This window comes from Dermochelys coriacea, chromosome 23 (genome assembly GCF_009764565.3).
Source record: "Dermochelys coriacea isolate rDerCor1 chromosome 23, rDerCor1.pri.v4, whole genome shotgun sequence".
Lineage (NCBI taxonomy): Eukaryota > Metazoa > Chordata > Testudines > Dermochelyidae > Dermochelys > Dermochelys coriacea.
This window is the reverse complement of record NC_050090.1, coordinates 14,634,838-14,662,168: the sequence shown is the minus strand read 5'-3', so window position 1 is coordinate 14,662,168 and position 27,331 is coordinate 14,634,838. Positions and strand designations below refer to the sequence as shown.

Here is a 27,331-nt window from a genome sequence, read left to right as displayed (position 1 = left end):
TGCCCCCTTCTCTGTGAGGCAGGCTGCCAGCCAGGTGAGTGCCCCCAATGCCAGGCCCCTGGGGGAGGGGGTCCTGGGGAGGGGCACTTGCCTGACCCCTCTGTGCTTCTGTTTTGCAGGGGGCATCATGGACCAGCTCTCTGGGGCCTTGGTCCAGTAAGTGAGACCCCCACCCGCCAGGGCATCCCCTGCTCAGGGGTGGGCACAAGCTGCTAGGGTTCATCTTGGGAAGAGGCCTGGGCTGGGGGGTGAGGGAATTGACCCCCCCCACTTCTGGTGGAGTCACCAGTTTAGCCCTTGGGGGGGGCAGGACCCCTGTTCCGGGGGCATCACCAGTTTTTCCATTGGGGGGGAGGACCCCTGTTCTGGGGAGAGGGGGGTCACCAGTTTATCCCTTGGGGGGGTAGGACCCCTGTTCCAGGGGGAGGAGGATCACCAGTTTAGCCCTTGGGGGGGGCAGGACCCTAGTTCCAGGGCAGTCACCAGAAGTTTAACCCTTTCCTCTCCTCTGCAGGTCTGTCTCATCCATCTTCAAACATGAGGATCAGTGAAAAGCTCATGGGGAGAATATTTTTGGGGGGAGGGAAGAGAAGCTGGCTGACCTCTGACCCTTAGAGGTTAAAGGGGGCTAAGGAGCAGGTGGCCCTCCCAGGGGAGGGGGTGGTGTGTGTGTGGGGTACACAAGCCCTGCACCGCTCACTGCGCTGCCCCATGTCACCCCCCCAGTAACAAGGCCCTAGAAGGGGGGGTCATAGCCCTGCTCAGAGGGCAGTGGGGGGGGGGGATCCGGAGCTGTAGCCCTCCCTGGCCAGGCAGTGTGCTACTTTGCCCCCCCACTTACTTCCTTTGATGCCCCCATCTCATCCCCAGCCAGACGCTGCCCTGCTCCCTGCACCAGTGCTCCCCCCACCCAAGTTGTATGTTTTGTTCTTTGGTGATTGTTTCCCTGTGAATAAAACTGGCCCCCTTCCCCCCCCTGAGATTTTTTTTTGGGGGGGAGGGTCATAGCACCCCCCTCAGCCTGGTAGCTGGGTCTGGCCACCACTGGGGTGGGGCACAGGGCTGGGTATATGGATCCCTTTCAAGGGCAGACCCGTAGCACCTGTTGGGGGGAGGTAGGGTATTCCAGCCCCCCCCACCCGGCACTGGGATGTAGCCCCTGGGGGTGGGGGTGCACTGGGTTTTGGGGCCCCCCACCTGGCGCTGGACAAATGAAGCAGGTATTTTTCATAAACATTTTTCTTTAAATGTTTTCCAGCCCCCGTGGGGGAGATCGGGGGGGGGGGGACCGGCTGTCATGGCCCCCCCCAGAACAGCATTTTTTTTGTAAAGTTTTTCCTCCGTTTTTTTCCCCCTCATGCAAAACCCCCCTGGCCCCCCCAAATAAAAACAGGGCCCCAAAAATAAACTTAAATTAACTGGGGGGGGCCTTAAACGAAGATTCTTTAAACGGCAGCAAAAGTCATTTCCACCAGCAGTCACGCCACAGATATGCACAGAAAATACAACTCTTATGGTACAGTGCCTGGGCCGGCCCCCCCAGGGCCAGGAACCCCCCCGGGCCGGCCCCCCACCAGGCTAGCTCCCGCAGTGCCCCGCTCTCCAGGGTTTGATTCCCTTTTCCCCCGAGCCCAGCCCCCTCTGTAGCAGTCTGGGAGGGAAATGAGGATCCCCCCCACCAGAGCAGCCTTTCTTTCAGGCTGCTGCCCTCCAAGGGGTGATGCTACCCCTCCCCCCGCTGTGGGGGGGGGTTGTTTGGCCTTTAGGGAGTGGAAGGCAAGCCCCCATCTGGAGAAAGCAGGGAGTGGCCCAGCCCAGGGTGGCAGGAAGCAGCCCACAGTGGGATGGAGTTCGGGGGGGGGGGCCAATGGGCCCCCCCACTTTTAGCAGCACAAGAGTTAACCCTTTGAGGGCCTGGGGTGAGGAGGGGATACAGGATGCCACCATGGGGGGGGGGAAGATACCAGACTTGGGGGCTACAAATCCAGAGGGGGGGATTGATGAGGGGGAGGGCTCAGGCTGGGGCGCTCTAGGCCAGGCATGGAGGGGGGGCTACAAGGCTGGGGAGGCCTTTAACCCCATTCACATTCTTTCCCCCCCCCTTGACAGAACAACAACAAATAAACTCCAAACAGACAGGTGGGGGGGGTCATGCCCCGGATTCCCCCTTCCCGGGGGGGGCTCGGCCCCCCGGTCCCTCCTCAGTGTCCGCAGGTCCGGGGGTGTCCCCCACCCACAGCAGCAGCAATGCCCCCTGCAGGCTGGGGCAGGAGTGTTTTTTTGGGGGAGGAAACAGATGTAGGCCCCTCCCCTCTTTGTGGGGAGGGGGGGCAGAACCCCCCCCTCCAGCAGCAGTGTCCGTCTGTCGGTCCCTGGCACCTGGGGGGGAAAGCAGAGAATGAGACTGGATTCCCCCCCACCCCCAGCAGCCCCTGGGACAGGGCATCTCCCCCCCGCCCACCTAGCCGCACTCACCCAGCGCTAGCAGGAATAGGTTCGCACCGAGACACCGTCTCCCCGCTGGCTGGCCAGGGTATTTCCTGGGGGAGGGGGACAAGGAGGGGTCAGAGGTCACACAACAGCCCCCCCAGCTGGGATCATCGGGGTAAAGGCACTGGAAATTCTAGGGTGGAACTAAGCCAGTGCTGTGAGCTTCCCCACAGCAGCGCCCCCTGCCAGGACACGCCCCCTCCCCCCAACACTGCGAGCTTCCCCACAGCAGCGCCCCCAGCCAGGGCACGCCCCGCTCCCACACAGCGCTGCGACCTTCCCCACAGCAGCATCCCCCCCAGGGCCCTCTCCCACACCTGGAGGCTGCGAACACTCCCAGAGCAGTGCCGTGCCCCTACCTTCGGGCTGCACCTTGCGGAGCTGCACGCTGGGCGGTGCCATGGCGGTGGCGCGGAAGGTGGGGGGCAGCATCTCGGCTGAGTCGGGGCTAACCCCCCGCAAGTCCTTCTCCCGGAACATCTTCCGCCATGACGGGGAGCGGCTGAAGGTCTTGGCACTGTCCTGGGGGGTCAGAGGTCACAGAGCTGGGTGGGGCCTGGGCACCCCTCTCCCGGCACTGAAACACAACGTGGACTGGATGGGGGGAGGGGATGATTCCTGGGGGGCCCCTGGCCCAGCGGGGGCATTTTGTGGAGGGCCTGTTCTGTGGGGTCAGGGATGGCAGAGTGGGGGAGGAGGCCTGCATCCTGGGAGGAAGTTTCAAGGGGGGAGGCATAGGTGGGGAGGGAGGAGTTCTGACCTCATCCAGCCGCCGGTCCGTTCCCATAGCGATGAGATTCCCAAATTCCTTCTCCAGGATTTGCCGTGCCTGGAGCCCAGAGAGAAGGGAGGCGGGGGGAGACAAAGGATCAGGTGCCATTGGGGCCCCCTCCCCCCCAATATCCCTATCAGGTCTTGCACCCCTTCTGAACGCCTAGATCAAAGCCTGGGCTTGCCTTGAAAACAGGCACCCCCCAGACCCTCTTCCTGCCCTGCCCCCAGCTCCCTCCTCCCTTCCCACACAGCTCTCGCCCCCCTCTGCTCCCCAGACCCCTTCCCCTCCCGCCCCACCCCAGCTCTGCTCCTCTGCCCCCCCAGGCCCCCCGGGGCTGACCTGGGTGTTCTGCGTGGGGATCTGCAGGAGCAGGGCCAAGTCGCTGCAGTCGAAGGCGTCGTCCAGGGCCAGCAGCGCCCCATGCACCCCGCTCTCCGCCAGGTTGTTGGCGAATTCCTTCAGCCCGATCAGCTGGACCCAGCACATCACCCGCTCATTGGACCAGACCATCACGTCTGGGGGGCAGGGGGGAAGGGTCACATGGGGCCCCTCAGTCCGGACCCGCAGCCCCCTGCCTTCCCCCCAGCCCTGCCGGTGCCCCTGACTCCCGATCCGCAGCCCCCTGCCTTCCCCCCAGCCCTGCCGGTGCCCCTGACTCCCGACCCGCAGCCCCCTGCCTTCCCCCCAGCCCTGCTGGTGCCCCTGACTCCTGACCCACAGCCTCCTGCCTTCCCCCTAGCCCTGCCGGTGCCCCTCACTCCCGACCCGCAGCCCCTGCTGTCCATGGGGGTGGGGGGCGCAATACCTTTGATCTGGTTCTGACTTTCCTCCCGTCGCTGCTCCAGCTCCTTGCGGTCGTAGTTGAGGCGTTTCAAGCACATGATCCCGTAGTGGAGACTGACCCTGGGGGTGGGGTGGGGTGGAGGGGGATGGGACAGGAAAAGGAAGTTAGAGGTGGGGAGCCCCGCCACCTTCCCTGCAATCCCATGGGGCTGCTGGCAGCTACTGACAGCCCCACCCCCAAGGGTTCAGAGACTGGGGAGGCCCTGGGGAAGTGTGGTGGAGATCAGGAGTTTAGGGGGCTGGAGTTGAGTTCGGCATGTGGGGGGGAAGAACAAGGGCCCCGTCTCTCACTGGTGGAGGGTCAGCAGGAGAAGCAGGGGGAGGGGCAGCGAGGTGGGGGGGCAGGGGCCTGTCTCTCACCAGTGGAGGCTGGGGGCAGCAGGGGAGGGTCGGGGGGAGGAACAGGGTGGGCAGCGAGGGGGGAGGGCAGCGGGGGCCCGGGGGATGCCCCGGGGTCTCTCGCCGGTGGAGGCTGGGGGCAGCAGGGGAGGGTCGGGGGGAGGAACGGGGGGCAGCGAGGGGGGAGGAATCGGTGGGGCAGCGAGGGCCCGGGGGAAGCCCGGGTCTCTCGCTGGTGGAGGCTGGGCGCAGCAGGGGAGGGTTGGGGGGAGGAACAGGGGGGGGCAGCGAGGGGGGACGGGGGGGCAGCGGGGGCCTGGGGGAAGCCCCCGTCTCTCACCGGTGGAAGCTGTCGACCATCTTGAGCTGGCCCCGCAGCTCCTTCTTGTTGAGGTGGTCGAGCATGCGGGCGTCCACCAGCGACTCCATGAAGTAGCTGCGATACTGGGGCAGGCCCAGGCTGGGCAGCCAGTCGTTCCCCACCCACTCGTGGTTCATGTCGCCGTAGGCCAGGATCTGCCGGGGGGGGGGGAGAACGGGACACGTCAGCGCCTGACTCCTCGCTCGTCCCCTGGCCTTTGACCCGGTGGTGACCCCGCGACCCCACTGCCCTTTGACCCCTGAGCCCACAAGGTGACCTCCCTGCCCTGTCCCTTGCCCACCCGTGACACTCCCTGCCCTTTAACCCCTGCGACCTCCCTGCCCCATGACCTCTCACCTGCCACAACCCCTCTTCCCCACCTCTGCCCTTTGATCTCTGACCCCGCACAATGACCTCCCTGCCCCACCTCACCTACCCTGTGACCTCCCTGCCCTTAGACTCCTGACCCCACACTTTTGACCTTTCACCTGCCCTGCGACCCCTGACCTTTTGCCCACCCCTTGACCTCCACATCCTATGACCTGCAACCCCTTACTGAGACTGAGCCCTGCCCTATGACCTCTCACCCCTACCCTGTGACCTTGGCACAACCCCCAAATTCTCACCCTGCCCTACATCCCTCATGGCCTCCTAGCCCGACCTCTTCACCTTTTGACCCCTGACCTCTCCCTGCGCTGGGACCCGGGACCTCTCCGACCATCCCTGACCTCTGACCCTGCTGCCCAGCAACCCACAGTCGTCCCTGCCCCACGACTCCGCTGTACACCCTCTGACCCCTGTGTCCTCCCAACCCCCCCACCCCAGAGGGACTAAGCCAATACCCACAATTCAGATACTAACACAGATTGCAGGGAGGGCTGATGTACAGGGTACTGCCAAAAAAACCACCCCCCAGAAACAGGGACAGTGGGACCATCCATCCCTCTTTCCTCCCCCCCACCAACATGGACAGTGGGACAGTCCATCCCTCCCCCCCAAACAGGGAGAGTCCATCGCCCCCTTTCTCCCCCCATGACACAGGGACCGTGGGATGGCCCATGGCTCAGAGAGCTGCGATTGGCTGGGTAGGAAAGCCAGGGGCTGACCTAGAAACATGAATGACATAGAACACGTGTGGCCCCGCCCAGCTCCCAGCCACGCCCACATCCTGCCTAGGCCCCGCCCCTGCCCCGCCCTCAGCCACATTCCCACATACAGCAGCTGACCCGCTCACAGATCACAAGGGTCAAAAATACAGCAGCTGTCCGCCCACCCCGTGCGTGCACTGTGCGTGCGAGGGGGGGTGGCGTCATTGCACGAGAGCGAGGAGACGTGCGAGGCGTATATAAAAGAACGGGAGGTCAGGGCGATGGGGCGAGCAATCGCAATGCCCCCCCCCCCCCCCCGTTCCCCCACAAAGGCAAATGTTCACATCAGAACCGGCCCGTTCCAGGGCAACTGGCTACAGAAAACCCAGGGCAGATTTGCAACGTGTTAAACCCATGGCCACGCCCACCCCTGCCTAGGCCACGCCCTCACAGTCCATATTCCTGCCCAGTGGCCCCGTCCCCCTACCTGCTCCCAGCTGATCTCCTTGCTCTCCTGGGTGGGCACAGTGGGAAGGAAGGTGGAGAGAGCGGTTAGTGCCCGGCCGCGCACCCCAGAGCTGGGCGCCTCCAGCCTCAGAGGGTCAGCAACGCCCCTCCCTCACCTCCGTGTCCCCCCATGCACGACTCTCACTCACCAGCTTCGTTGTGGCCGTGAGCGACTCCACCTCCTCGTGCGTCATCCACACGTTGCTCGTGGACTGGGGGGGGGGTCATGAGGGCGCAGGATACGGGGTGGGCAAGAGAGAGAGAGATTTCACCATTTAAATCGCTTTAGGAAGGGATAGTCCCAGCCTTTCAGGCGCTGTGGAGAGTGGAGCAGGAGCCAGTGGGCACCATGGCTGTGGGACCATGGGGGGCTGTACCAGGCAGGAGCCAAGTGGGGTGGGCACTATGGGGACCCGAGGGGGGCCTGGAGTTGGCAGGTGGAAGCTGATGGGAGCGGGGCACCGGGGGGGGGCATACCATGTGGGTGCTGGCAGGGGGGTGCAGGGGGGACCCGAGGGGGGCCATACCGTGCAGGTTTTGGTGGGGGGCCTCAGGGGGCACCATACCATGCGGGTGCTGGCAGGGGCTCCGGGGGGACCCTGGGGGCCCATACCATGTGGGTGCTGGCGGGGGCGCCATACCGGGGGACCCCGGGGCGGCCATACCGTGCGGGTGCTGGCAGGCGCTGAGGGGCTGGTGAGCGACACCATCTCCTGGATGGCCAAGCGCAGCTTGAGCCGGTGCAGCGGGTTGCTGATGCCGATCTCCCGCTGGATCTCCGTGTCTGACAGGTTGGCCATGATGGCCCCGCTCTTCACATTGGCCCGGCAGGCGGCCACGTACCAGGCCGGCATCCCCACCCACAGCTGCCAGGGCAGGGAGAGGGGGGTTAGAGCGCCCAGGGGGTGCCCAGAGCCCCCCCCACTCACCCCTCCCCGGACGCCTGGGTTCCAACCTCATTTCCCGCCCCCTTCCCTGGACGCCTGGGTTCCTACCCCACCGCCTCCACCTGGGTTCCGACCTCGCAGCCCCCCACCCCACTTCTCCCCCAGACACCTGGGTTCCAACCTCGCAGCCCCCCACCCCACTTCTCCCCCGGACACCTGGGTTCCAACCTCACGCCCCCCCACCCCCACTTCCCCCAGACGCCTGGGTTCCAACCCTCTGACCCTCCCCCAGCCCCCTCGCAACGCCATCACCTCCAGCCAGGACACGACGGTGGGTCCGTCCCAGGTGGCGAAGGGAAGGCCCTGGCGACAGGCCTCCTCCAGCAGCTCATGCCTAGGGGGGCAGGAGTGGGGGGGTGAGACTGAGGGGACCCCCCCGCCCTCCATCCCCTGCCCCATAGCCCCCTGCCCCTCCCCCCACTCACTTCTTCTTATTCCGTCGATCCTTGTCCACCGGCCCAGCCAGCTTGGAGAGACCCAGGGGGTCCGCAGGGGACGTCTCGTCCGACGGGGTCCCGGCTTGTTGTGAGGGGGAGAGAAAGCTGAGAGTCTCCCTCCACACCCCGGTTGCTGGCCAGCCCAAGCCCCAGCACCCAGTCAGGGAGCCTGGATTCTCTCCCCAGCTCTGGGAGGGGAGCAGGGTTTGGGTGGGTTAGAGCAGGGGGGGCCTGGGAGCCAGGACTCCTGGGTTCTCTCCCTAGCTCTGGAAGGGGAGCGGGGTTTGGGTGGGTTAGAGCAGGGGGGGCCTGGGAGCCAGGACTCCTGGGTTCTCTCCCTAGCTCTGGGAGGGGAGCAGGGTTTGGGTGGGTTAGAGCAGGGGGGGCCTGGGAGCCAGGACTCCTGCGTTCTCTCCCCAGCTCTGGAAGGGGCGAGTGGGTCACAGCAGGCTGTGTATGGGGGTCGGATCCCGGGGCCCGGACACCTGGGTCCCACGAGGGGCGGGGGGGAGGAGACAGACGGACACCTACGCAGGGAGGGTGAGTCACGGCCCGGGGGGCCCAGCCGCCCCTTCTCCTTCTTCCCAAAGAGGCGCCCGATGGATGACTTGATGCTTTTCTTTTTGGTGGATTTGTGCAGCGAGTCCTGGCTGCTGTTGGCCCCGTCGGGAAGCAGTCTGGGGGGTGGGGGAGGGATAATACAGGCTAACGGTGCCCCTGCTCCCCAATAATTCACCCCCCTGACCACCCCCAGCCCCACCCTGGGTCCCTGCCCTGGGTGAATGACAGAACCACCCATGATCCATCCCCAAACCTGCCCCCCCGGTCTCTGCCCCCCGACTTCCCCATCCCAGAACCCCCCCGTCACTGCCCCCCAACTTCCCCATCCCAGGACCCCCCACATCCCCACCCACCCCGGCTCACCCTGCCCTCAGGTCCCGGCCATCCTCCAGGGCTCCGGCCTGCAGCGCCAGGGCCTGGCTCACCCGCTCCAGCCGGGCCGTGCGGGGGGTGGCGGGGGGCAGCGTCTCACAGGGCACCAGGGCCTTCTCCTCTGCCCCACGCCCCTCCTCCTTGGGCACGTGGTTCTGTGGGGGGGGGGAAGCACAGGGCACTGCCTTAGGAAGCACGCAGCACCGGGGTCCTGTCCGTGGTGGGGATGGGCCTGCTGTAGGGAAGTTCACGGTGCGAGTGGGGGGGGACATACCCTGCTCTGGGGGAAGAGCTCCCAACTCTGGGGTGGGGGAAGGAAACCCGCTGGTGGTGCTAGGGGACAACGACACCCCACTGGGGGGAGGGCTCTTTGCTGGGGGGAGAGCTGGCGGTGACTGCGGGGGGGGGGAGCTGGCAGCGCTTGTGGGGGACCACCACCCCACTGAGGGGAGAGCTGGCAGTGCCCAGGGTGGACACACCCTACTGGCGGGGGGTGGGGTGGGAGGGAGCTCGCAGCCACCAGGGGTGGGGCAGGATGGGGATCTGCTGCGGGGTGGGAGGAGGACACCCCACTGGGGGGGAACTGGCAGTGCCTGGGGCAGAACTGATACTCACCATCCTATCCCCCTCGCGGGCGGGGCTGTGAGGCACCAGGCGGGGGGTGGAGTGCCCGCTGCTGGGGGGCGAGGGGCTGGCCAGGGTGGAGCTGGTGACGGACGGGGGGATGGAGGCGCCAGCCCGGTACCGGCCCAGAGACCCCTCCAGCGCTGAGCCGCTGACCCGGCTCTCGATCTCCTCGGCCCGCAGCTCCGTGCACTCTTTCTCCTCCTGGATCAGCCTGGGGGGGCACAGCTGTGATGGGGGACCAGCTGTGGGGGCCCCAGGGGGATCCCTTGGCTGTGGGGTGGTTATGGGGGATGGAGAAGCCACTGAGGGGGTCTCCAGGGGTGATGCGAAGGGGTCCCCGAGGATGGTAGGTGACTCCCAGGGAGTGGGGTTCCCAGGGCAATGTGGGGGTCCCAAGCGGGTTCAGAGGGCATCCGGTGGGTCCTGGCGGTTTCAAAGGGGGTCCCTCAGGGTGGTAGGTGGATCCCTAGGGGCTCAGATGGGGTTCCTGAGGCGTTGTGGGGTTCCCAGGGGGTGCAGGTTCGGGGGGGACTCAGATGGGGTCCCTGAAGCGATAAGTGGGTCCTAGGGGGTGGCGGTCCCATAGAGGTTCACAGGGGGTCCCCGGGAGGTTTATGGGGGCACTCAGGGGGGTCCCTGGGGGTGGCAGTCCCATAGGAGTTCAGATGGGGTCCCCGCACAGTAGGGGAGTCCTGAGGGGGGGTCCCCAGAGCAGTAGGTGGGTCCCAGGGGCTTGCGGGGGTAGGGGGGTCTCACTTGATCTCCTTGTTGATGGCCTCGAGCTGCTCCTGCAGCATTATGGCCAGCGTCTGCACGTCCGTCTGCCCGCTGGGCGAGAGCAGGTCGGCTGAGCTGAAGAGGGGGTCGCGCTCCTCCTCGTCCGACCCATCCAGCCCCCCCTCGAAGGGCTGGGCCAGCCCCCCTGCCTGCTGTGCCCGCTCCCACTCCTGGGGGGCCTGCGAGGAGATGGGGAGGAGGAGATGGGGGGAGACCCCACAACAGCCCCCGCCCACCCCCAAAGCACCCCGCCCCCTGCAACACACGGCCCCACCTCCGATCCCTGGGAGTCACCAGGGGTGGGAAGTGATCTCAACCTGCCCCCCAGCACCCCTCCAGCACTGCCCTCCATCCCGATAGCAGGAGATGGCGAAGTACTCACCGGGGGTGGGGGCAGATCCGGGGCAGGGGAGATAAAGGACACAGTTAGTAGCAGCCAGAAACCTGCCCCCACCCAGCCAGTCCCCTGCCCCCTAACCCCACTGCCCCATCACCTTAGTGGCTTCATCCTTGACGGCCCAGCGCCCCTTCTTGTGCCTGCGGGGGGTGGCGGCGTAGGGGTCCGCCGGCAGGGCGGGGGACTGGGAGTAGCGCAGCTCCAGGGCACTGCCCGGCAGGGACCTGCGGGAACAGTACTGCGTTCGAGACAGTGGCTCCTGCCTCAGTTTCCCCACCTGCCACATGAGCTGCCTGGCCAGGGGTTGGGGCAGGGGACACAGTGGGGTCTGGGGAGCAGACGTGGGGGGAGTTTGCTGCAAGGGGTAACATCCCAATTTTCATCACCCCGTTTTCTCAGTTGTGCAAAATTCGAGGGGGTGGGGAGGTGTTCAGTTTGAAGCATTTTCCCCCCCATCTGGATCAATTCCCATTTTCATGGCGACGGGAAAAGATGGGTGGTTCAGGGGTGGGAAAGTCAGACAATGAACGGTAGTCCATTAAAACCGTTTCGGACACCAATTGCCCCCCATCGCACGTCGGAGAAAGATCCTCCAGCCCAAGCAACACATTGGCCGCCCGACCTCCCCTTCTGTCGCTGCGCGGTGAATTTCCGTCTCGGTTCACCGTGAATTCCACATTTAAAAACAAGTTAAAAACCGGACCCGCCAAGCCCAGTGATGGCCGAGGACCTGAATTTTCAACTGCTTGAGTGCGTGGGACAATACTGATTCTGTTAGGAAAAGCCCGTGAACAGTAAAGTTGGTAACTGCGAGACTTTCTGTTCGCATAGGGTGCTGGAGTGGAAGAGACAGATGTGTCGATGTGTGTGTACAGCTAATGTACGGCATAAAACTGCTTTTCACAGCTTTCACTTTTCTCTTTACTCCTGGGGGAATTCTGCACCACTGCGCGTGCGCAGAATGAATGAGCTGCACATAATTTTAATTTTTTTGCTCAAAAAAACTGCGGCTGAAAAGTTGCTGCAGTTCCGCCTTTTGCCCACCAGAGGGCACTGTGGTAATAGAACAAAGCAGCAGCTCCCGGCAAGCTAGGGAAGAGAAAGAGCCTGCAGAGCCTTCTTTACAGAGCCTGTCGGGCCAGGTCAGGAGACAGGGGCTATGGGGAGACAGACAGTGTGGGCTGCTGCGGGGTCAGACAGGGGCTCATAAGGGCTAGGACAGGGCAGGGGCAGAGGATGAATGGGAATGGAGGCACAGGGCCACAGTGGGGAAGGAGGTACAGGGCAAGATGGGGGTGGAGTGCAGGGCTACATAGGGATGTGGGGAGTGGGTGTGTCTGAGTGGAGGAGGAGAGATACATGTGCCTGACTGAATGGGAGAGGCTAGGGGTCAGCCAGGGTCTGCATGGGGGAAGCTCTCGAACAATCCCTCCCCACCCCCCAAAATAACCTGTTCCATACTATTCACACCCAGGCTCCTTCCCAGAAATTACTTTTCTCTCCCTCAGCTCCTCCATTACCCCTGACTCTCCCCAGTCTTTGCACGGCTTCTCGGGGGTACGGGAAATATGGTTCTGTCTTGTAGTTTAAATCAATTATTGCTCCGAGTTTGGTGTTAATATGCCTAGTAAGAAATCTATCTGTCAAAAAACATTTTCTGAATATTTTTTGTTGTCTGTGTTGTTACAGACATACTTGCTGACAGAGATTTTGAAATAAATGACCAAAAATAATTGAAACTGGTGTGATTATATTGTGTTATTTTGACAAAATTTGCAGAATTTGAAACTATTGTGCACAGAACTTTTAATTTTTTGGCGCAGAATTCCCCCAAGAGTATCTCTTTGGGCTACCTTCATTCCCCCATAATATCCCTGATATTTACCCTGAAAACTGATTTTTTTGCACTGATTTGCACTTGTCTTTTTAATTTTGTAGCAAGCACAAATCAATTTCCTGAAAATTTTTAAACAAAATGTCCCAAGCTGTAGCTATGCAGGTTTTTTAAGCAATTACACAGATATATTCAGATTCGTCATTTTTCCATCTCGTCCGACCTTAGAAAACAGCGAACGACGTGTTCCTTCTTTACTAGGTTTCTTTTTTAAACTTGAGATTTGTGTCAAGCTAGATTTGAAATTAAAATTCAATTAAAAATGCACCAAACCAGCATTTTCATTTTTTTTTTAAATTAACTAAATAAAACTGCTGGACGCAATAATAATAAATGTGTGTGAGACCAGTTTTGCTTGTGAAACCAGCTGAACTGAACACTTATTAATTAATAAGCCGCGACCGGTGAATTGAACTGGGTGTTTGCAGCCCCAGTTCCTGTCCCGTGTTTGGAGTGAGCGGATCTCATTCCCCCTCCGGGTTTTCAGGCAGAGTTCGGAAGAGGAAAACCAGCTCTTCTTTTCCAAACCCCCATCGGTTGAGCTGGGCATTGAAGGGACCTAGCCAAATAAACCGAACCGAGGGGAATATTCTCCCCCAGGCGGCTTTAACCGCTCTCCAAACTCTGCTCCGGCTTCCGGCCAAACTCGGCCGCAAATGTCCTGCTCCGCGGTTTTCATTCGTTTCTATCGTTCCAACCAGAACTGGTTTTTACAACGATAACCCTGGATTTGGTTTCTTTGCTAAATCATCTGTTTTTCTCCACCTTGCCCTCCCCCACTCAGGAAACCAAAACCCCCTGGGGAGACGCCCCCCAAGAGCCCCTCTCTTCCCTCCCACCGCCCTCAGGTGCCCCCTCCTCCACTTTAATCCACCCAGTAACCCCCCGCCCCGGGTCTGCCAGGGGCCAGGGAGCCCGGGGGGAGGGGGGGGACACAGTATCAGTCCGTTACCTGGAGTAAGAGGAGACAGGTCGGCCCCGCAGCTGGTCGATTTCCATCTGCATCCGTTCCATCTCCGCCAGCAGCTGATCCTAGGGGATTGTGGGGGAGAGGACATGGTCAGTGCAGCAGAACTCCCCATATCCTGAAACCCCCAGTCTGGGATTCCCGCTTTGCCTACACCGCAAGCATCTCCCTGCCCCCCGAGCACAGCCCACTGAGCACAGCCCACTGTGCCCAGCCCCCAGCCCAAGCTCCACCCACAGACACCACGCGCCCCCCCCCATACCTTGTTCAAGAGCAGCTCGTCCTGCAGCTTCTTCATGTCCGCGATTTCCTCGCTCAGCGTGTTCTGGGGGGCAGATGGGGTGAGACCATGGACCCCCTACACAGCTCCCAGACCCGCCCGCCCTGTTGTTGTCCCTCACTCCTGACTCGCAGCCCCCAGATCCCCTCTGAGATCTGCTGCAGCCCCCTGCCAGCCCAGCCCTGAGCCCACCCAGGACTGCCAGTGCCCCTCACTCCCGACCCACAGCCCCCTGCCAGCCCGGCCCTGACCCCCGCCTAGCCCCGCCAGTGCCCCTCACTCCCGACCCGCAGCCCGGCCCTGACCCCCGCCTAGCCCCGCCAGTGCCCCTCACTCCCGACCCGCAGCCCCGTCAGCCCGGCCCTGACCCCCCGCCTAGCCCCACCTTCTCCTCCAGGGCCCCCATTCGCTCCTTGAGGTGTAGCTGCAGCCGCTCATTGGACTCCGACAGCAGCTTGTCAACCGTCTCCGAGAGCCGCTTGTTGTGGTCGTCGTTCATCTTCTCCCGCTGCCGTGCCTGGGGGGGGACAGGGGGGGTCACGGGGGTCCCCCTCCCATGGCCCAGAGCCCCCCACCTCCCTGTGCCCCCCGCCACTATGCTCCACAGGGCCCCCCCCATATCCCGAAGCCCTGCCCAGAGCTGGGGACAGGCCCCGCCCTTCCCATGAGCACCCGCCCCATGGTCAGACAGCTCCTCCCCCCCGTGGGCACAGAGCACCCCCCCAGAGTACGTCTCCTCCACTTGGAGAGTGACCCACAGAGGGCCCCCACATCTCACCACCTCCCCCCAACCCGCCCCCTCCAAACTCCCAGGGGCGGGGGGGGAACCCAGGAATCCTGAGACACCCCCCCCAGCCCCCCCTCACCCGCTGCAGCTCCTGGTTCTTCTCCTCCAGCTGCGCCTCCAGCTGGCGCAGACGCTCCTCGAAATTCCCATGGCGCTCCTCAGCCTGGGGGGGAACGGGGGGGGACTCAGCCACGCAGCCCCGCCCTCTGGGGCCTGGCCGGGGGGCAGGGGAGCTGTCGCCCGGGTCCCCATCCTACCCGACCAGGGGGTGGGCTCATCCCCCCCCACTGCCACGACCCCTCCAGCCACCCGCTGTACTGCCCCCTCCCCCGCCACTGCCCCCTTCCTGCCCCCCCACTGCCACGACCGCCCCAGCCACCTGCTGTACTGCCCCCTCCCCACCACTGCCCCCTTCCTGCCCCCCCACTGCCACGACCCCCTCCAGCCACCCGCTGTACTGCCCCTGCCCCCTTCCTGCCCCCCCACTCCCACGACCGCCCCAGCCACCCGCTGTACTGCCCCCTCCCCTGCCACTGCTCCCTTCCTGCCCCCCCACTGCCACGACCACCCCAGCCACCCGCTGTACTGCCCCCTCCCCTGCCACTGCCCCCTTCCTGCCCCCCCACTGCCACGACCTCCCCCAGCCACCCGCTGTACTGCCCCTACCCCCTTTCTGCCCCCCCACTCCCACGACCCCCCCAGCCACCCGCTGTACTGCCCCCACCACCTTGCTGAGGGCTGCCACGCGCTGGGCCAGCTGGGCTTCAATCTCGGGCAGCGTCTCGGCCCTTTGTAGCGTTTGCTGGAGCTTTGCCTTGGCGTCCTCCAGCCATTCCTGCAGCTGGCGCCCCTTCTCCTCACTCTGGGGGGGCACTGAGAGTCAGAGACCCCCCCACAACCCCTTCTCCTCGCTCTGGGGGGGCACCGAGAGTCAGAGACCCCCCCACAACCCCTTCTCCTCGCTCTGGGGGGGCACCGAGAGTCAGAGACCCCCCCACAACCCCTTCTCCTCGCTCTGGGGGGCACCGAGAGAGTCAGAGACCCCCCCACAACCCCTTCTCCTCGCTCTGGGGGGCACCGAGAGAGTCAGAGACCCCCCCCACCACCTTCTCCTCGCTCTGGGGGGCACCGAGAGAGTCAGAGACCCCCCCCACCGCCTTCTCCTCGCTCTGGGGGGCACCGAGAGAGTCAGAGACCCCCCCCACCCCCTTCTCCTCGCTCTGGGGGGCACCGAGAGTCAGAGACCACGCCCCCCAGATTAGTCCAGCCCTAAAAACTTCTGCTTGCAGGTGGGTGGGGGCAAGCATCTGGCAGTACAGCGACTCCTTGCTTGGAATATTGGGGGGCCCGGGGGGTTCTGGTGGAAGTGGGGATCCCAGAAGGGTTGTGGGGGACCCTTGGGGGACAGTGAGGGGGCTCTGCCCTGGCGGTACTGTGACTCCTTGCAGGGCTCATTGGGAGGAGTTTCCAGGGGGCAGCAGGGGGGGCTCTGACCTGGCAGTATAGCGATTCCTTGCAGGGCACATGGGGGGGATTCCAGGGGGTTCTGGGGGCAGCAGGGGGGGCCCTGGAGGGGCTCTAACCTGGCGGTACAGCGACTCCTTGCAGGGCACATGGGGGGGATTCCAGGGGGTTCTGGGGGCAGCAGGAGGGGTCCTGGGGGGGCTCTGACCTGGCGGTACAGCGACTCCTTGCAGGCCAGCTCGCTCTCCAGCTTGTCGTTGGCGTCGTGCAGGGACGTGGCTTCGCGCTGGGCACTCAGGTACCGTTTCTCCAGCGTGGTGATCCGCTCCTCCATGTCCTCCCGCTGCGCCAGCGCCTGGCGGGTGAAGGGGGGGCAGGCTGGTGTGTGTGTGTCGGGGACTGACAGACTCCCCCCCGGGGCCAGCCACAGCATCCCCCCCCCGAGCCAGGGCCGGCCCTGATGCCCCAGGGGGACTCTAGGGGGCTCCAGTGGCTTAAGGGGTCCCAGCCCCGGGCGGGAGGCTCCCTGCCTTGTGGGGGAGGAACCTGGGGGGCTCTCGAGCCTGGAGGGGGTTCGGGGGGGGCTCTCACCTCCTTGAGGTCGCGCTGCAGCTTGGCATTGCCCTCCTGGGCTTTGGCCAGGTCGCGCCGGGCAGCCGCCAGCTCCTCCTCCAGCTCCGCCAGCTGCCGGCAGAGGAGCCGGAGCCGCTCCCGCAGCTGGGCCAGCTCCTCCCGCTGGCGCTCGAGCAGCTCCTCCGGCTCCGGCGCCCGCTCCGCCCACCCCTCGGGGGGCCCCGCCCCGTTCGCCGCTGCCACCGCCGCCTGGGGGGGGAAGATGTTAGGGATGCGGGGGCCCCCCCAAAGAACCCCAGAGCCCTCCCAACAGGCCCCATTGCACCCCCAATATCCCCAGCGTCCCCATACCACCCACTGAGCCCCCCAGCCCCCCCCCAGAGCCTGCCAAATATCTCCAGCCCTCAAGCGCTCCCCTGCCCAGCCCCACAACCCCTCCAATACTCCCCCTGGAGCCCCAGCTCCCCCCAGAACCTCCCCCCACCGCTCCCCCGGCCCCTCTCACACAGGTCGGGGCGTCCCCCTCCTTCGGCACGTCCTGGAGGCCGGACCGACGCCGGGCAAGCTGCTCCCGCAAGGACAGGGACTGGTGGGGGAGACATCAGAGCCGTGAACTTCCCCCAGCAGTGCCATGCCCCTCCCCCCACCCGGGGGACTCCTGGGTGCTGCGAGCTTCCCCACAGCAGTGCCCTGGGCTGGGAGTGCCCCCCCCCGCAACTCATTTAGCTTTAGGCAGAAGGTGCTGGCCCCCTCCCACCCCCCCGGGTGCCCGTACCTCTTGGTTGGACATTTCCAGCTCCTCCTCCAGTACCGCGACCCGCTCCAGGGCCACCCGCAGCCGCTCCCGGACCTGCAAAGGGGGGTGGGGGGGAGTGGGCTGTGATCAGACCAGCCCTCTCCCCCTGCCCGAGCCCAGTGCCCTACCCCCACCCACACCCCAGAGCCCAACCCCCATGCTCCCCATCACACCTAGAACCTGAGCGCCCAACCAGGCCCCCCCACATACACCAGGTCCCTCCAGAGCCCGACCCCCCCCAACCAAACCCCCACCCACACCCCAGCGCCCAACCAGACCCCCCCAAAAGCCCAACTCCCTACCCCCAACCAGGCCTCCATCCATACCCAGAGCCCGACCCCCCACAGCCATGCCCCCCCACCTTCTCATCCAGCGCCTTGTGGTGCTCGAAGAGGGACTTCAGCGCCTTCAGCACCTCGACCTCGCTGGAGACGCCAGCCGGGGAGTGGGCCTGGCGCTTCACCACGGTCATGCGGAGCGACCGCTCGTGCCGCGACACCAGGCACTCCAGGTGCTCCAGCAGCAGCTGCGGGGGGAAGAGGGGGTTGAGGGACGGACGGACAGACCCCCCCCATGCCTCCCCTCCCCGGCTGCAGCACGGACTGACAGACATCCCGCCCCAGTCCCCGGGAATCAACCACAGATGGACAGACACAGACATCGCGCGCCCCCCTCCTCCCCGTTCCAGAAAGGGACGTGGGAACGGATGGACGGACCCCAGAGCGGGGGACCCCTCACCCGCGTGTTGTTGCGCTCGGCTTTCAGCTCTGAAATCTCCTCCTCCCGCTCCAGCAGCTGCTCCCGGCAAGCGTTCAGCTCCTTGGTCAGTGCCGCGAACTCCTGGGGGGGGACACGACATGGATGGACAGACATGGGGGGACGACGACATACTGCAGGGTTAAAAACTGCTCGGCAAAATTCCAGCTGCACTTTACCCTGGGCTCACAGGGAGCCTGCCCCCCCCACAGGGAATCCTCCTCTGCCCCCCCGCCCCAAGCCAGAAAACTGCCCCCAGCCCTGCCTGTGCCCCCGCCCACCATCCCCCCTCCCGGCACAGCCCCTGCCTCCCCTCCGGGCCCCGGAATCCGATCAGCCCCATAACTGCAGGGAACGGCCCAAGGACCGAGGGGCCAAAACCCTGGCGGTTTGGGGGGTGGGAGAATCAGAAGGGGCAAAACATGGGGAGACGCTGAGCCTCCCCCCGCCCCCGGGTGTCTGCCCTGGGCTGGGGCACGGCCAGACAAGCGTGCTCTCAGTGTGGGCGGGTGGGATCAAGCAGGTCTAGAACCCAGCTCCTGCCGGGGCTAGCTCCCACCAAGAGACAGTCACGTGCCCCTTTCCCCCCCAACAGAGACAACTCGCCAGCTTCCTTTAACGAACCGTCGCCTCGTTTGCTACAGAACCAGCTTGAGATCGAAGGCGCAATGGACCCAGGGTCAGCGACCGCACCCCTGGGATCAGGAGTCACCTGCAGGGTGCTGGGATGGGGGCACACGGGACCAGCTACCGCTGACCCTCACCGAGCCGGCAAGACGGACCCGGGCCCCCAGGGGACCGTCAGAGGCTCGGCTAGATGCGGCTGCGCAATTGGCGAGCGGACGGGTCAGATCGAAGGCCGGATCTCACACCTGGCGCGGGGTGTAGGCCGGGCTCCGCCAGGAGCGTCACACCTACACCTCGGGGGACGTCCGTCCCCGGGAAAACATCGCCCGCCGGGGCAATACTCTCGCCAAGTTCCCGCGGATCCTCGGCGTCCCGCCGGCGGAGACAGGGAACCCGCTGCCGTGTCGGGGCCAAGCCAGGAGAATCAGAGGACCTGCGGCGAATAGTGCCCCGATATTCACCAGGCCAGGCCCGCGGGGGGATCAGGGCAGGTGACGGATGGAGAATGGCGCCAAGGACCCACGACGGCCAGTTTCACTCGGCCCTGATGTCGTTTGGCCAAGCAGACGCCCCGGCCACGTTCCAGCGTCTCCCCGAGGACGTGTTATGGGATGGCTCGGCCCGGCCTGCTGCGGCACCAGTCCCATTTCTGCTGACCACCCCGAGCGGCTCTTTTCACGTCGGGACAGGCCGAAAGAGGCACAAAACTTGCCGCGGCCTTTACGCCGAGTTCGAAAACCACGCCTGGTTTCGAACCATCAAAGCCGTGGCTCTATTCCAACTCGCTACCAAAATAGCCCTCGAGGGGGCCCAGCTCCGGCCCAGGCTCTTATCAACCCCGAAGATTTAGAGAAGCCGCCCAAGGCCGGAGCACTGAGCCAGCCACTGCTTCGGCGGGCTGTGTTCGGCCCATGGTTCAACTTGGTCATCCCCGCCGTCCCGGAGCGAGATGCGGCCAAGCTGGCACCTGCTCCGTGGGCTGGCACTGACAGGCAAAGTTTGACCCGTGATCTAGCACCGTGATGGGCCAGGCCAAGCTGGGTCGGCCTCCGGCTCCCACTCTGTCCCCGCCTTTGTCTGACAGGTCCAAGCTCCTCCGAAATGGGCGCCCCACTTCCAGTCCCTGAACCCCGGTTCTCCAGCTCCCTTCCCAGGTCCCGCCCACCGGGCGCCCTCCTGGAGCGTCCGGTCCTTGGGGCATCTCTGTGTCTCGCTGGAACCTGTTGGTTTGGGTTTCAGCCACCCCTCCGGCCCTGTGTTAACCTTTTCACACCCCGCTTGGGGAGCAATGCAACGCATGGAGGGAAACTGAGGCACGCCTAGGTGTCACACAAACATTACAGGAAACTGCTGCTTCGTCACAGCCTCCCCTCCGGCTGGCTGCTGGGCTGAGGGCGGCCCGTGGAGGGAGCGAACCAAGCGCGGGAACAGCTTTGCTGCAACAGCCAGTCCTCGCACCACGACGCAGCTGCCATCTCCCCGGGTGTCCGGTCCCCCCTCCCAGCGTTACCCGCATCCTCTGCTGGCCCAGCACCCGGGGCTCAACCCCCGCCGCCCATGCCCCAGAAGGGATAGGAACATCGTCTGGGGGGGCGGGGGTCTGGAGTCCAGAACCAAGCAAGGCAAACACCAGCCGCTGATCCAATGGGCAGGGGCAGGCCCTGATCTCAGCATCCCACCAAACCACCCCGAGGACAGGGGTACGGGCATGACCCCATGGGGCTCAAACCTGCAGGTCCTTCCAGCTTGCTAACCACTAGACCCTGCCACCTACGTCCCGGCCCCGACAGCGGTGAGGGGATCAGCGGGGGGAGCGGAGCTGCGGAGTCGCTGGCATGGCTGGGGTGGGCAGGGTGGCATTACCGCCCGACCTCTGCCCGCATCCACCCTAGTGCAGACACGTTTCTGCTGCCGTGGGAGCTTGCCCAGCTGGCGGGGCTGGTCTACGCTGTGCTGGCCAACCTCTGCCAGTGCCCCTCACTCCTGCCCCGTAACCCCCTGCTAGCCCAGCCCTGCCGGTGCCCCTCACTCCCGACCCGCAGACCCTGCTAGCCCAGTCCTGCCCCCCCAGCTTTGCCGGTGCCCCTCCCTCCCGCCCCGCAGCCCCCTGCCAGGCGCTGACCTGGGGCAGGGCGATGCTCAGCTGTCTCTGCAGTGACTCCTTCTCGTGGGCCAGCTCGCGGAGCCGGAGCTGGGCCGTGCCCAGGCTGTCCTGCGTGTCCCGCAGCGTCTCCAGCAGCCGCTCCCGCTCCGTCAGCATGTTGACCATCAGCTGCTCGAAGTTGGCGTCCTCCGGCCCGTAGGCCGAGCCCCGGCGGCTGTCCTCGCTGATGGTGGGCATCACTTCGCACATCATCCTGCCTGGGGGGCGGGGCAGGCCCCGGGGGGGCGCTGCAGGGGATGTGGGTAGGCGGGGAGCTCAGTGCCCCGAGCTGACCTAGCGGGGGGGGGGGGGGGGGAGAAAGAATGAGACAGAACTCGGATGCCTGGGTTCTATCCCAGCGCTGGGAGGGGAGGAGGGTCTAGTGGTTAGACCAGGGTGGGCTGGGAGCCAGGACTCCTAGGTTCTCTCCATGGCTCTGGGAGGGGAGTGGGTTCTAGTGGTTAGGGCAAGGGGGGCTGAGAGCCAGGACGCTTGGGTTCTCTCCATGGCTCTGGGAGGGGAGGAGGGTCTAGTGGTTAGAGCAGGGTGGGCTGGGAGCCAGGATGCCTGGGTTCTCTCCCTAAGTTTCGGTGGGGTGTAGAAAGGGGGGAGGTCCCTTACTTAAAAAAACACATTATTTTAAAACTATCGCACACACCCCCCATTGGGCCCAAGGCCCCACTGTGGGTTTTTGTGGGGCAGCGTGGCCAGCTCTGCCCACTCCCACATAAACACTGGTGAGGGAGGTTCATTATAAGGAGTAAAAGCTGGGCCCCTCCCCCAATAGCTGGTGACAACCCCCGTCGGGGGGGTCATGGCTGCCATGCGGGGGTTATAAACCCCTTTCTGCCCCAGCCCCCCAGACTAGGAGCTGGTCCAGCAGCCTCCTCACCTGGGGCAGGGGAGGGCTGGGAACACCCTGGGCCCAACCTACCAGGTATCTCCCCCTCCCCGCTACCTGGGGAACACGCACCCTGGTGTGCAACCGCCCCCCCCCCCCACACACAGCGCAACCGACATACACACAGCGGCAGAGCTGTCAGCAAAGCCAGACGCCAGCTTCTGCCTGCCAGGAGCAAGACTCACTCCCCCCCCCCCACAACACACACGGCATCACCTGCTCCCGACACAACGCGACACTGGGCCACGCACACAGCGTCACACGCTCCAGACACAACACAACACACAGTGCTACGCACACACAACGCGACACTGGGCCACGCACACGGCATCACACGCTCCAGACACAAAGCAACACACAGCACTAAACACACACAATGCAACACTGGGCCATGCACATGGCCTCATCCGCTCCCGACACAACGTGACACATAGCCACAGTGCAAGACCCATCCACAATGCGACAGTACAACACACACACAGTACAGACAACACCACATACTACAGACACAATGCAACACCCATCCACAATGCAGCAGTGCAACGCAACACACACAGCACCACCCACTCCCGACACAATGCAACACACAGGGCTACACACACACATTGCAACCCTGGGCCATGCACACAGCATCACCCACTCCCGTCACAATGCAAAACACAGCCACGGTGCAACACCCGTCCATAATGCAACAGTGTGACACACACACACACACACACACACTGTAACAAACACAACACCACATGCTACAGACACAATGCAACACCCATCCACCATGCAACAATGCAATGCAATACCCGCTCCTGACACAACAGGACACACAGCCATGGTGCAACCACCCTTGCCCACAATGCAACCGCACAACACAGCGCTACACACACACACACACACACACACACACACACACACACTAACTTACAGCACAATGTGCTACCGACACAACGCAACACCCACCCCCAATGCAACAGTGCAACACAACACACACTATCGACAATGCAACACCCACCCCCAAAGCAACACCCCCAGCACTACACACAAACGGCAACACAAAGCACAACATACTACTGACACAACGCAACAGTGCAACATCCAAACAGGCTGCAACACCCAGGCAAAATGCAATAACCCAACACACAAACACACCCAGCGCCCCCCTCCCCCCAGCTGCAGGGCCTGAGCCTGCAAACACCTCATCTGGGATATTTATAGACAGCAACAGGACTGGTGCCCCCCCGGCACAGACACACTCAGACGGTACTTGTGCACAGACATGCCAACACACGCCTCGACACACCTCTCACGGGCCCTCATGCCAAACTCCTTCTCCCTCCACGGCCCTGACCAGGGAAACCACGTCTACTTCCACGGGGGGCAGGGGGAGGAAGGGGTCCCAGCCACCCCCAACATGTGTGTTGGTGTGTGTGGTCACATGCCCGCCACACACTAGCTGGGCTTGCACAGAGCAGCCCAACCCAGAGGGCACCCACAGCTTCCGTGGCGCCCAGTGGGTCGCACGGCTGGAGCGGGGCGCACGGTTAGCGCACACACGTGTCAGGGCCCCGCTGGGCCAGACCCTGCAGCCCCGTCATGCATCCAGCTGTGGGGGTGTCAAGTGGTTTGTGCCCCACAGACTGGGGATGGATCTGTTGGGGTGGGATGGGGCAGCTCTGACCCACCAGAGTGAAGAGAAAATCTGGGGGGTTCTCCCTGCCCCCCAGGAAGACAATGTATTTGGGGGAAGGGACAGAAGAGCTGTCCAGCCCCCCTGAAGCATGCCCACCCCCAGCCGCAGGTTCAGCTGGGATCTCCCCCAAGCCCCATGGTCCAGCTGCCCTGCCCCCTCACCCATGGATTTTGGGGGTGGACTCCTAGAATGGGTCAGAGAGATTCCTCCAGGCACATGGGAAGATCCAGCCCCCTCCATCTATGGGAGGGGGAGACGCAGGGCCCCCAGGCGCAGTGAGGGGGTGGACCGAGGACAGAGGCTGGGGGTCAGAGAACAGGGGGAAATGAAGCAGAGAGGGGGGGCGGGGTGTTGGCAGGGGGATGGAAGAGGTGGGGGGACGGTATGACAGGGAAAGAGTGGGGGGGTGAGGGGGCATCTGGGCAGGGGATGGCAGGCCCAGGTGAGGGGACGCAGACTGTCCTGGTGGCTTGCCCAGCTGGTGCCTGGGGTGGGGGCTGGGGAGGCCGGGACAGGAAGATGTGGGGCTGGGGGATCACGGAGGGAGGGCAGGGTAGCAGCTTGCCCACACCCAGCTGCAGGTGCAAGGGGAGGAATGGGGGGCACAGGCAGAAGGAGGGTCGGGCTAGGGGGCAGGGTGCACCAGTTGCTGGGGGGGGCATTGAGGAGCAGGGGGGGACTGGCAGGAGCAGCCAGGCACTGCATGCCCGGGTGTGGGGTAGTGCTGGGGAACGAGGGGCCAGGCGGGCGGGGTGCATGCAGGGACGTGCGGCTGGGGGGGTGGGGAGGGGGACGCATGCAGGGGCTGGGGAGCAGAGGAGCTGGGGGAGCAGGGGTGTGTACACAGGGACTAGGCAGGATGGCGCACACAGGGGCCGGGGAGCAGGGGGCCAGGCAGGGGGGTGCACGCAGGAGCCGGGGGAGCAGTGGGCCACGCAGGGGGGAGCACACAGGGCCTGAAGGAGTGGGGGGGAGCCAGGCAGGGGGGCGCACATAGGAGATGGGGAGCAAGGGGCCAGGCAGGGGCTGGGGGGGGGAGTTTGCAGGGGCCAGGCAGAGGGGCACACACAGAGGCCAGGGGAGCACACAAAGGGACTGGTCGGGGGGCACATGCAGGGCCTGGAGGAGTGGGTGGGGGGCAAGCAGGTGAGCGGACACAGGGGCCAGGGGAGTGGGAGGGGGGCACACACAGGGGCTGGGGGAGCCAGGGGCTGGAAGAGCATGGGGGGGCAGAGGGGTACACACATGGGCCAGGCAGGGGGGCAGCCAGACGAGGGGGCGGACACAGGGGCTGGAGGAGTGGGGGGGGGTTGGGGGAGTGGGCGGACACAGGGGCTGGGGGGGGCACTGGGGGCCCGCCCGGCTCCTACCTGCAGCGGCGGCCGGTCTGATGCTGAGGAGGCCGGAGCAGGAGGATGGAGGGGGGGCCCTGTCCCAGCTCCTATCTGCAGCAGGGATAGGGGGGCGTGTGGGGGGGAAGTTGGGGGGCTCAGGTGGGGGGAGCTGGGGGAATGTCGGGGAGTGAGGGGGGAGGATGCAGTGGGGTGAATGGCTTGGGGGGCAGCTGCATGTCGGGGGGAATAAAGATGTATGTTGGGGGGTGTCTAGATAGGGGAGGGGGAATAGACTGGGGGATGCAGAGGGGTTCATGGGGGGAGTCCATGTCTGGATGCGGGAGAATGCAGGGGGATGGGGGAGCATGTGCAGGCTAGGGGGGCAGGCAAGCAGGGGAGATGGGCTGGGGGATGCAGGTGGAAGGGGAGGGATGCATGGCTGGGGAGGGGGGATAGGCGGGGGGATGGATGCAGGGGGAGGGGGGATGGGCTGGGGGGTACAGGGCTGGGGGGATGGGTGCAGATGCAGGGGGAGGGGGGATGGGCTGGGGGTACAGGGCTGGGGGGATGGGTGGAGATGCAGGGTGGGGGGGGATGAAGTGGTAGGGGTGCAGGGTTGCAGGGCAGGGGGGATGGTTGCAGATGTGCATGGCTGGGGGGTGCAGGGAGAGGGGGATGAAGGGGCAAGGGTGCTTGGCTAGGGGGGTGCATGGCTAGGGGGGATGGGTGGAGATGCAGGGTGGGGGGATGAAGGGACGGGGGGTTGGCGGGGGGATGTGAGGCAGGGGGGATGAAGGGGCAGGGGTGCATGGCTGGGGGTGCAGGGGGAGGAGGAATGGGCTAGGGAAGTGCAGGGCTAGGGGGGTGCAGGCACAGGGGGAATGGGCTGGGGGGGTGCATGGCTGGGGGGTGCAGGGGGCAGGGGTGATGGGCTGGGGGCAGGGCTAGGGGGTGCAGTGGGATGGGCTGGGGGTGCACAGCTGGGGGATTCAGGGGGATGGGTGGGGGGTGCATGGCGAGGGGGGTTCAGGGGGATGGGCTAGGGTGCAGGGCTGGGGGGTGCACAGCTGGGGGTTCAGGGCGAGGGGCTGCAGGGGGCATGGGCTGGGGGGTGCATGGCTGGCGGTTCAGGGGGATGGGCTGGGGGTGCAGGGCTAGGAGGGTACAGGGGGATGGGCTGGGGGGTTCAGGGCGAGGGGGGTGCAGGGGGCATGGGCTGGGGGTTCAGGGTGAGTGGGGTGCAGGGGGCAGGGCTGGGGGGTTCAGGGCGAGGGGGGTGAAGGGGGCAGGGGGGATGGGCTGGGGGTGCAGGGCTAGGGGGGTGCAGGGGGCATGGGCTGGGGGGTGCACGGCTGGGGGTTCAGGGGGATGGGCTGGGGGTGCAGGGCGAGGGGCTGCAGGGGGCATGGGCTGGGGGTGCAGGGGGCATGGGCTGGGGGGTGCAGGGCGAGGGGCTGCAGGGGGCATGGGCTGGGGGTGCAGGGGGATGGGCTGGGGGGTGCAGGGCGAGGGGCTGCAGGGGGCATGGGCTGGGGGGTGCAGGGCTAGGTGGGTGCAGGGGGCATAGGCTGGGGGGTGCAGGGCTGGGGGTTCAGGGGGATGGGCTGGGGATGCAGGGCGAGGGGCTGCAGGGGGCATGGGCTGGGGGGTTCAGGGCGAGGGGGGTCCAGGGGGCGGGGGGATGGGCTGGGGGGTGCAGGGCGAGGGGGGGCAGGGGGGATGGGCTGGGGGGTGCATGGCGAGGGGGAGAGGGGTGCAGATGCGGGGCGGTGCATAGATGGGGGGGCGCCGGTACCTGCGGCGGCCGGTGCCGATGCTGCGGAGCCGGAGCCGGAGCCGGCGGACGCCCGGGGGTCGCGCCCCTCCCCCGCCCCGCGCTGCCGGAGCCCCGCCGGACGCGGCTCCCGGCCCCTCCGCACCGCCCCCCACCCCGCCCCACCGGCGCCGGCCCCTTTAAGGGAGCCCTGAGTGACGCGCCGCCCGGCCAACGGGAGCCGGCAGAGTCCGGGGCGGCCGCGAAGCCCCGCCCTGTGGCGCGGGTGGGAGGGGGCGGCTCCCAGCGGCCGGGCCCAGCGGCCAATGGCGGAGGGGCTGCCGGGCGGGGGAGCCAATGAGGAAGAGTGGGGGCGGGGCTCGCTTTCAGGATGATGTCATCCGCTGTGCGGCGGGCGCGAGTAGCCCGCCCGTTGGGGGGTGGCACCCGCGAGAAACGCACGAACCCCCGAGAAATGCACCATCCTGCAGGGAAAAGCACCAACCCTGCACATCCAAGAAATGCACCAACCCCCCGAGAAAGGCACCAACCCCTGCACCCTCGGGAAATGCCCATACCCTGGAGAAATCCATCAGCCGCCAGAGAAAATCACCAACCCTCAACCCCAGAGAAATGCAATGACCCCGCACCCCTGAGAAATACACCAACCCCCCAAGAAATGCACCAACTCTGAACCCCCAAGGAAATGCACCAGCTGCCCGGGATATGCACCAACCCAGCACCCCCAAGAAATGCACCGAGTCCTGGAAAAATGCATCAACCAGCAGATAAATGCACCAACTCCTGCACTCCCGAGAAATGCACCAACCCCTGCACCCCCGAGAAATGCA

General features: G+C 65.0%; 1 protein-coding gene across 4 annotated transcripts; it reads right to left on the bottom strand.

The window, feature by feature from the left end:
- Window positions 1-1,233: 1,233 nt before the first annotated feature.
- On the bottom strand, window positions 1,234-26,641 carry PPFIA3 (PTPRF interacting protein alpha 3). 4 transcript variants are annotated; one of them, XM_038382147.2, is made up of 30 exons: window positions 26,523-26,641; window positions 20,788-21,102; window positions 18,021-18,122; window positions 17,644-17,808; window positions 17,262-17,336; window positions 16,992-17,072; window positions 16,505-16,735; window positions 16,122-16,268; window positions 15,177-15,311; window positions 14,529-14,612; window positions 14,048-14,179; window positions 13,645-13,707; window positions 13,368-13,447; window positions 10,619-10,745; window positions 10,104-10,303; window positions 9,336-9,558; window positions 8,712-8,875; window positions 8,319-8,464; window positions 7,776-7,869; window positions 7,603-7,684; window positions 7,069-7,269; window positions 6,553-6,615; window positions 6,384-6,410; window positions 4,788-4,963; window positions 4,071-4,168; window positions 3,605-3,780; window positions 3,251-3,319; window positions 2,850-3,012; window positions 2,476-2,540; window positions 1,234-2,379 (listed from the first exon to the last, which is right to left on the bottom strand). In XM_038382147.2, exons 2-29 carry the CDS (start codon window positions 21,019-21,021, stop codon window positions 2,482-2,484), a joined length of 3,597 nt encoding a protein of 1,198 aa, XP_038238075.1. In that variant the 5' UTR covers window positions 21,022-21,102; window positions 26,523-26,641; the 3' UTR covers window positions 1,234-2,379; window positions 2,476-2,481. The 4 variants fall into 4 exon arrangements, with proteins under 4 accessions (XP_038238075.1, XP_038238076.1, XP_038238077.1 ...); XM_038382148.2 differs by having other exon boundaries at window positions 10,104-10,294; XM_038382149.2 differs by lacking the exon at window positions 6,384-6,410.
- Window positions 26,642-27,331: the final 690 nt, after the last annotated feature.

What these genes read in the sequence shown, in the direction of transcription:
- PPFIA3 (XM_038382147.2), bottom strand. Translation starts at nt 21,021, where the DNA reads ATGATGTGCGAAGTGATGCCCACCATCAGCGAGGACAGCCGCCGGGGC. An exon ending in AGGGGGACGCCCCGACCTGT is followed by an intron (nt 16,736 to 16,991) that starts GTGAGAGGGGCC and finishes TTCCCCCCCCAG; the next exon opens with GCGGCGGTGGCAGCGGCGAA. An exon ending in AAGTCAGAACCAGATCAAAG is followed by an intron (nt 3,781 to 4,070) that starts GTATTGCGCCCC and finishes CCTGCCCCCCAG; the next exon opens with ACGTGATGGTCTGGTCCAAT.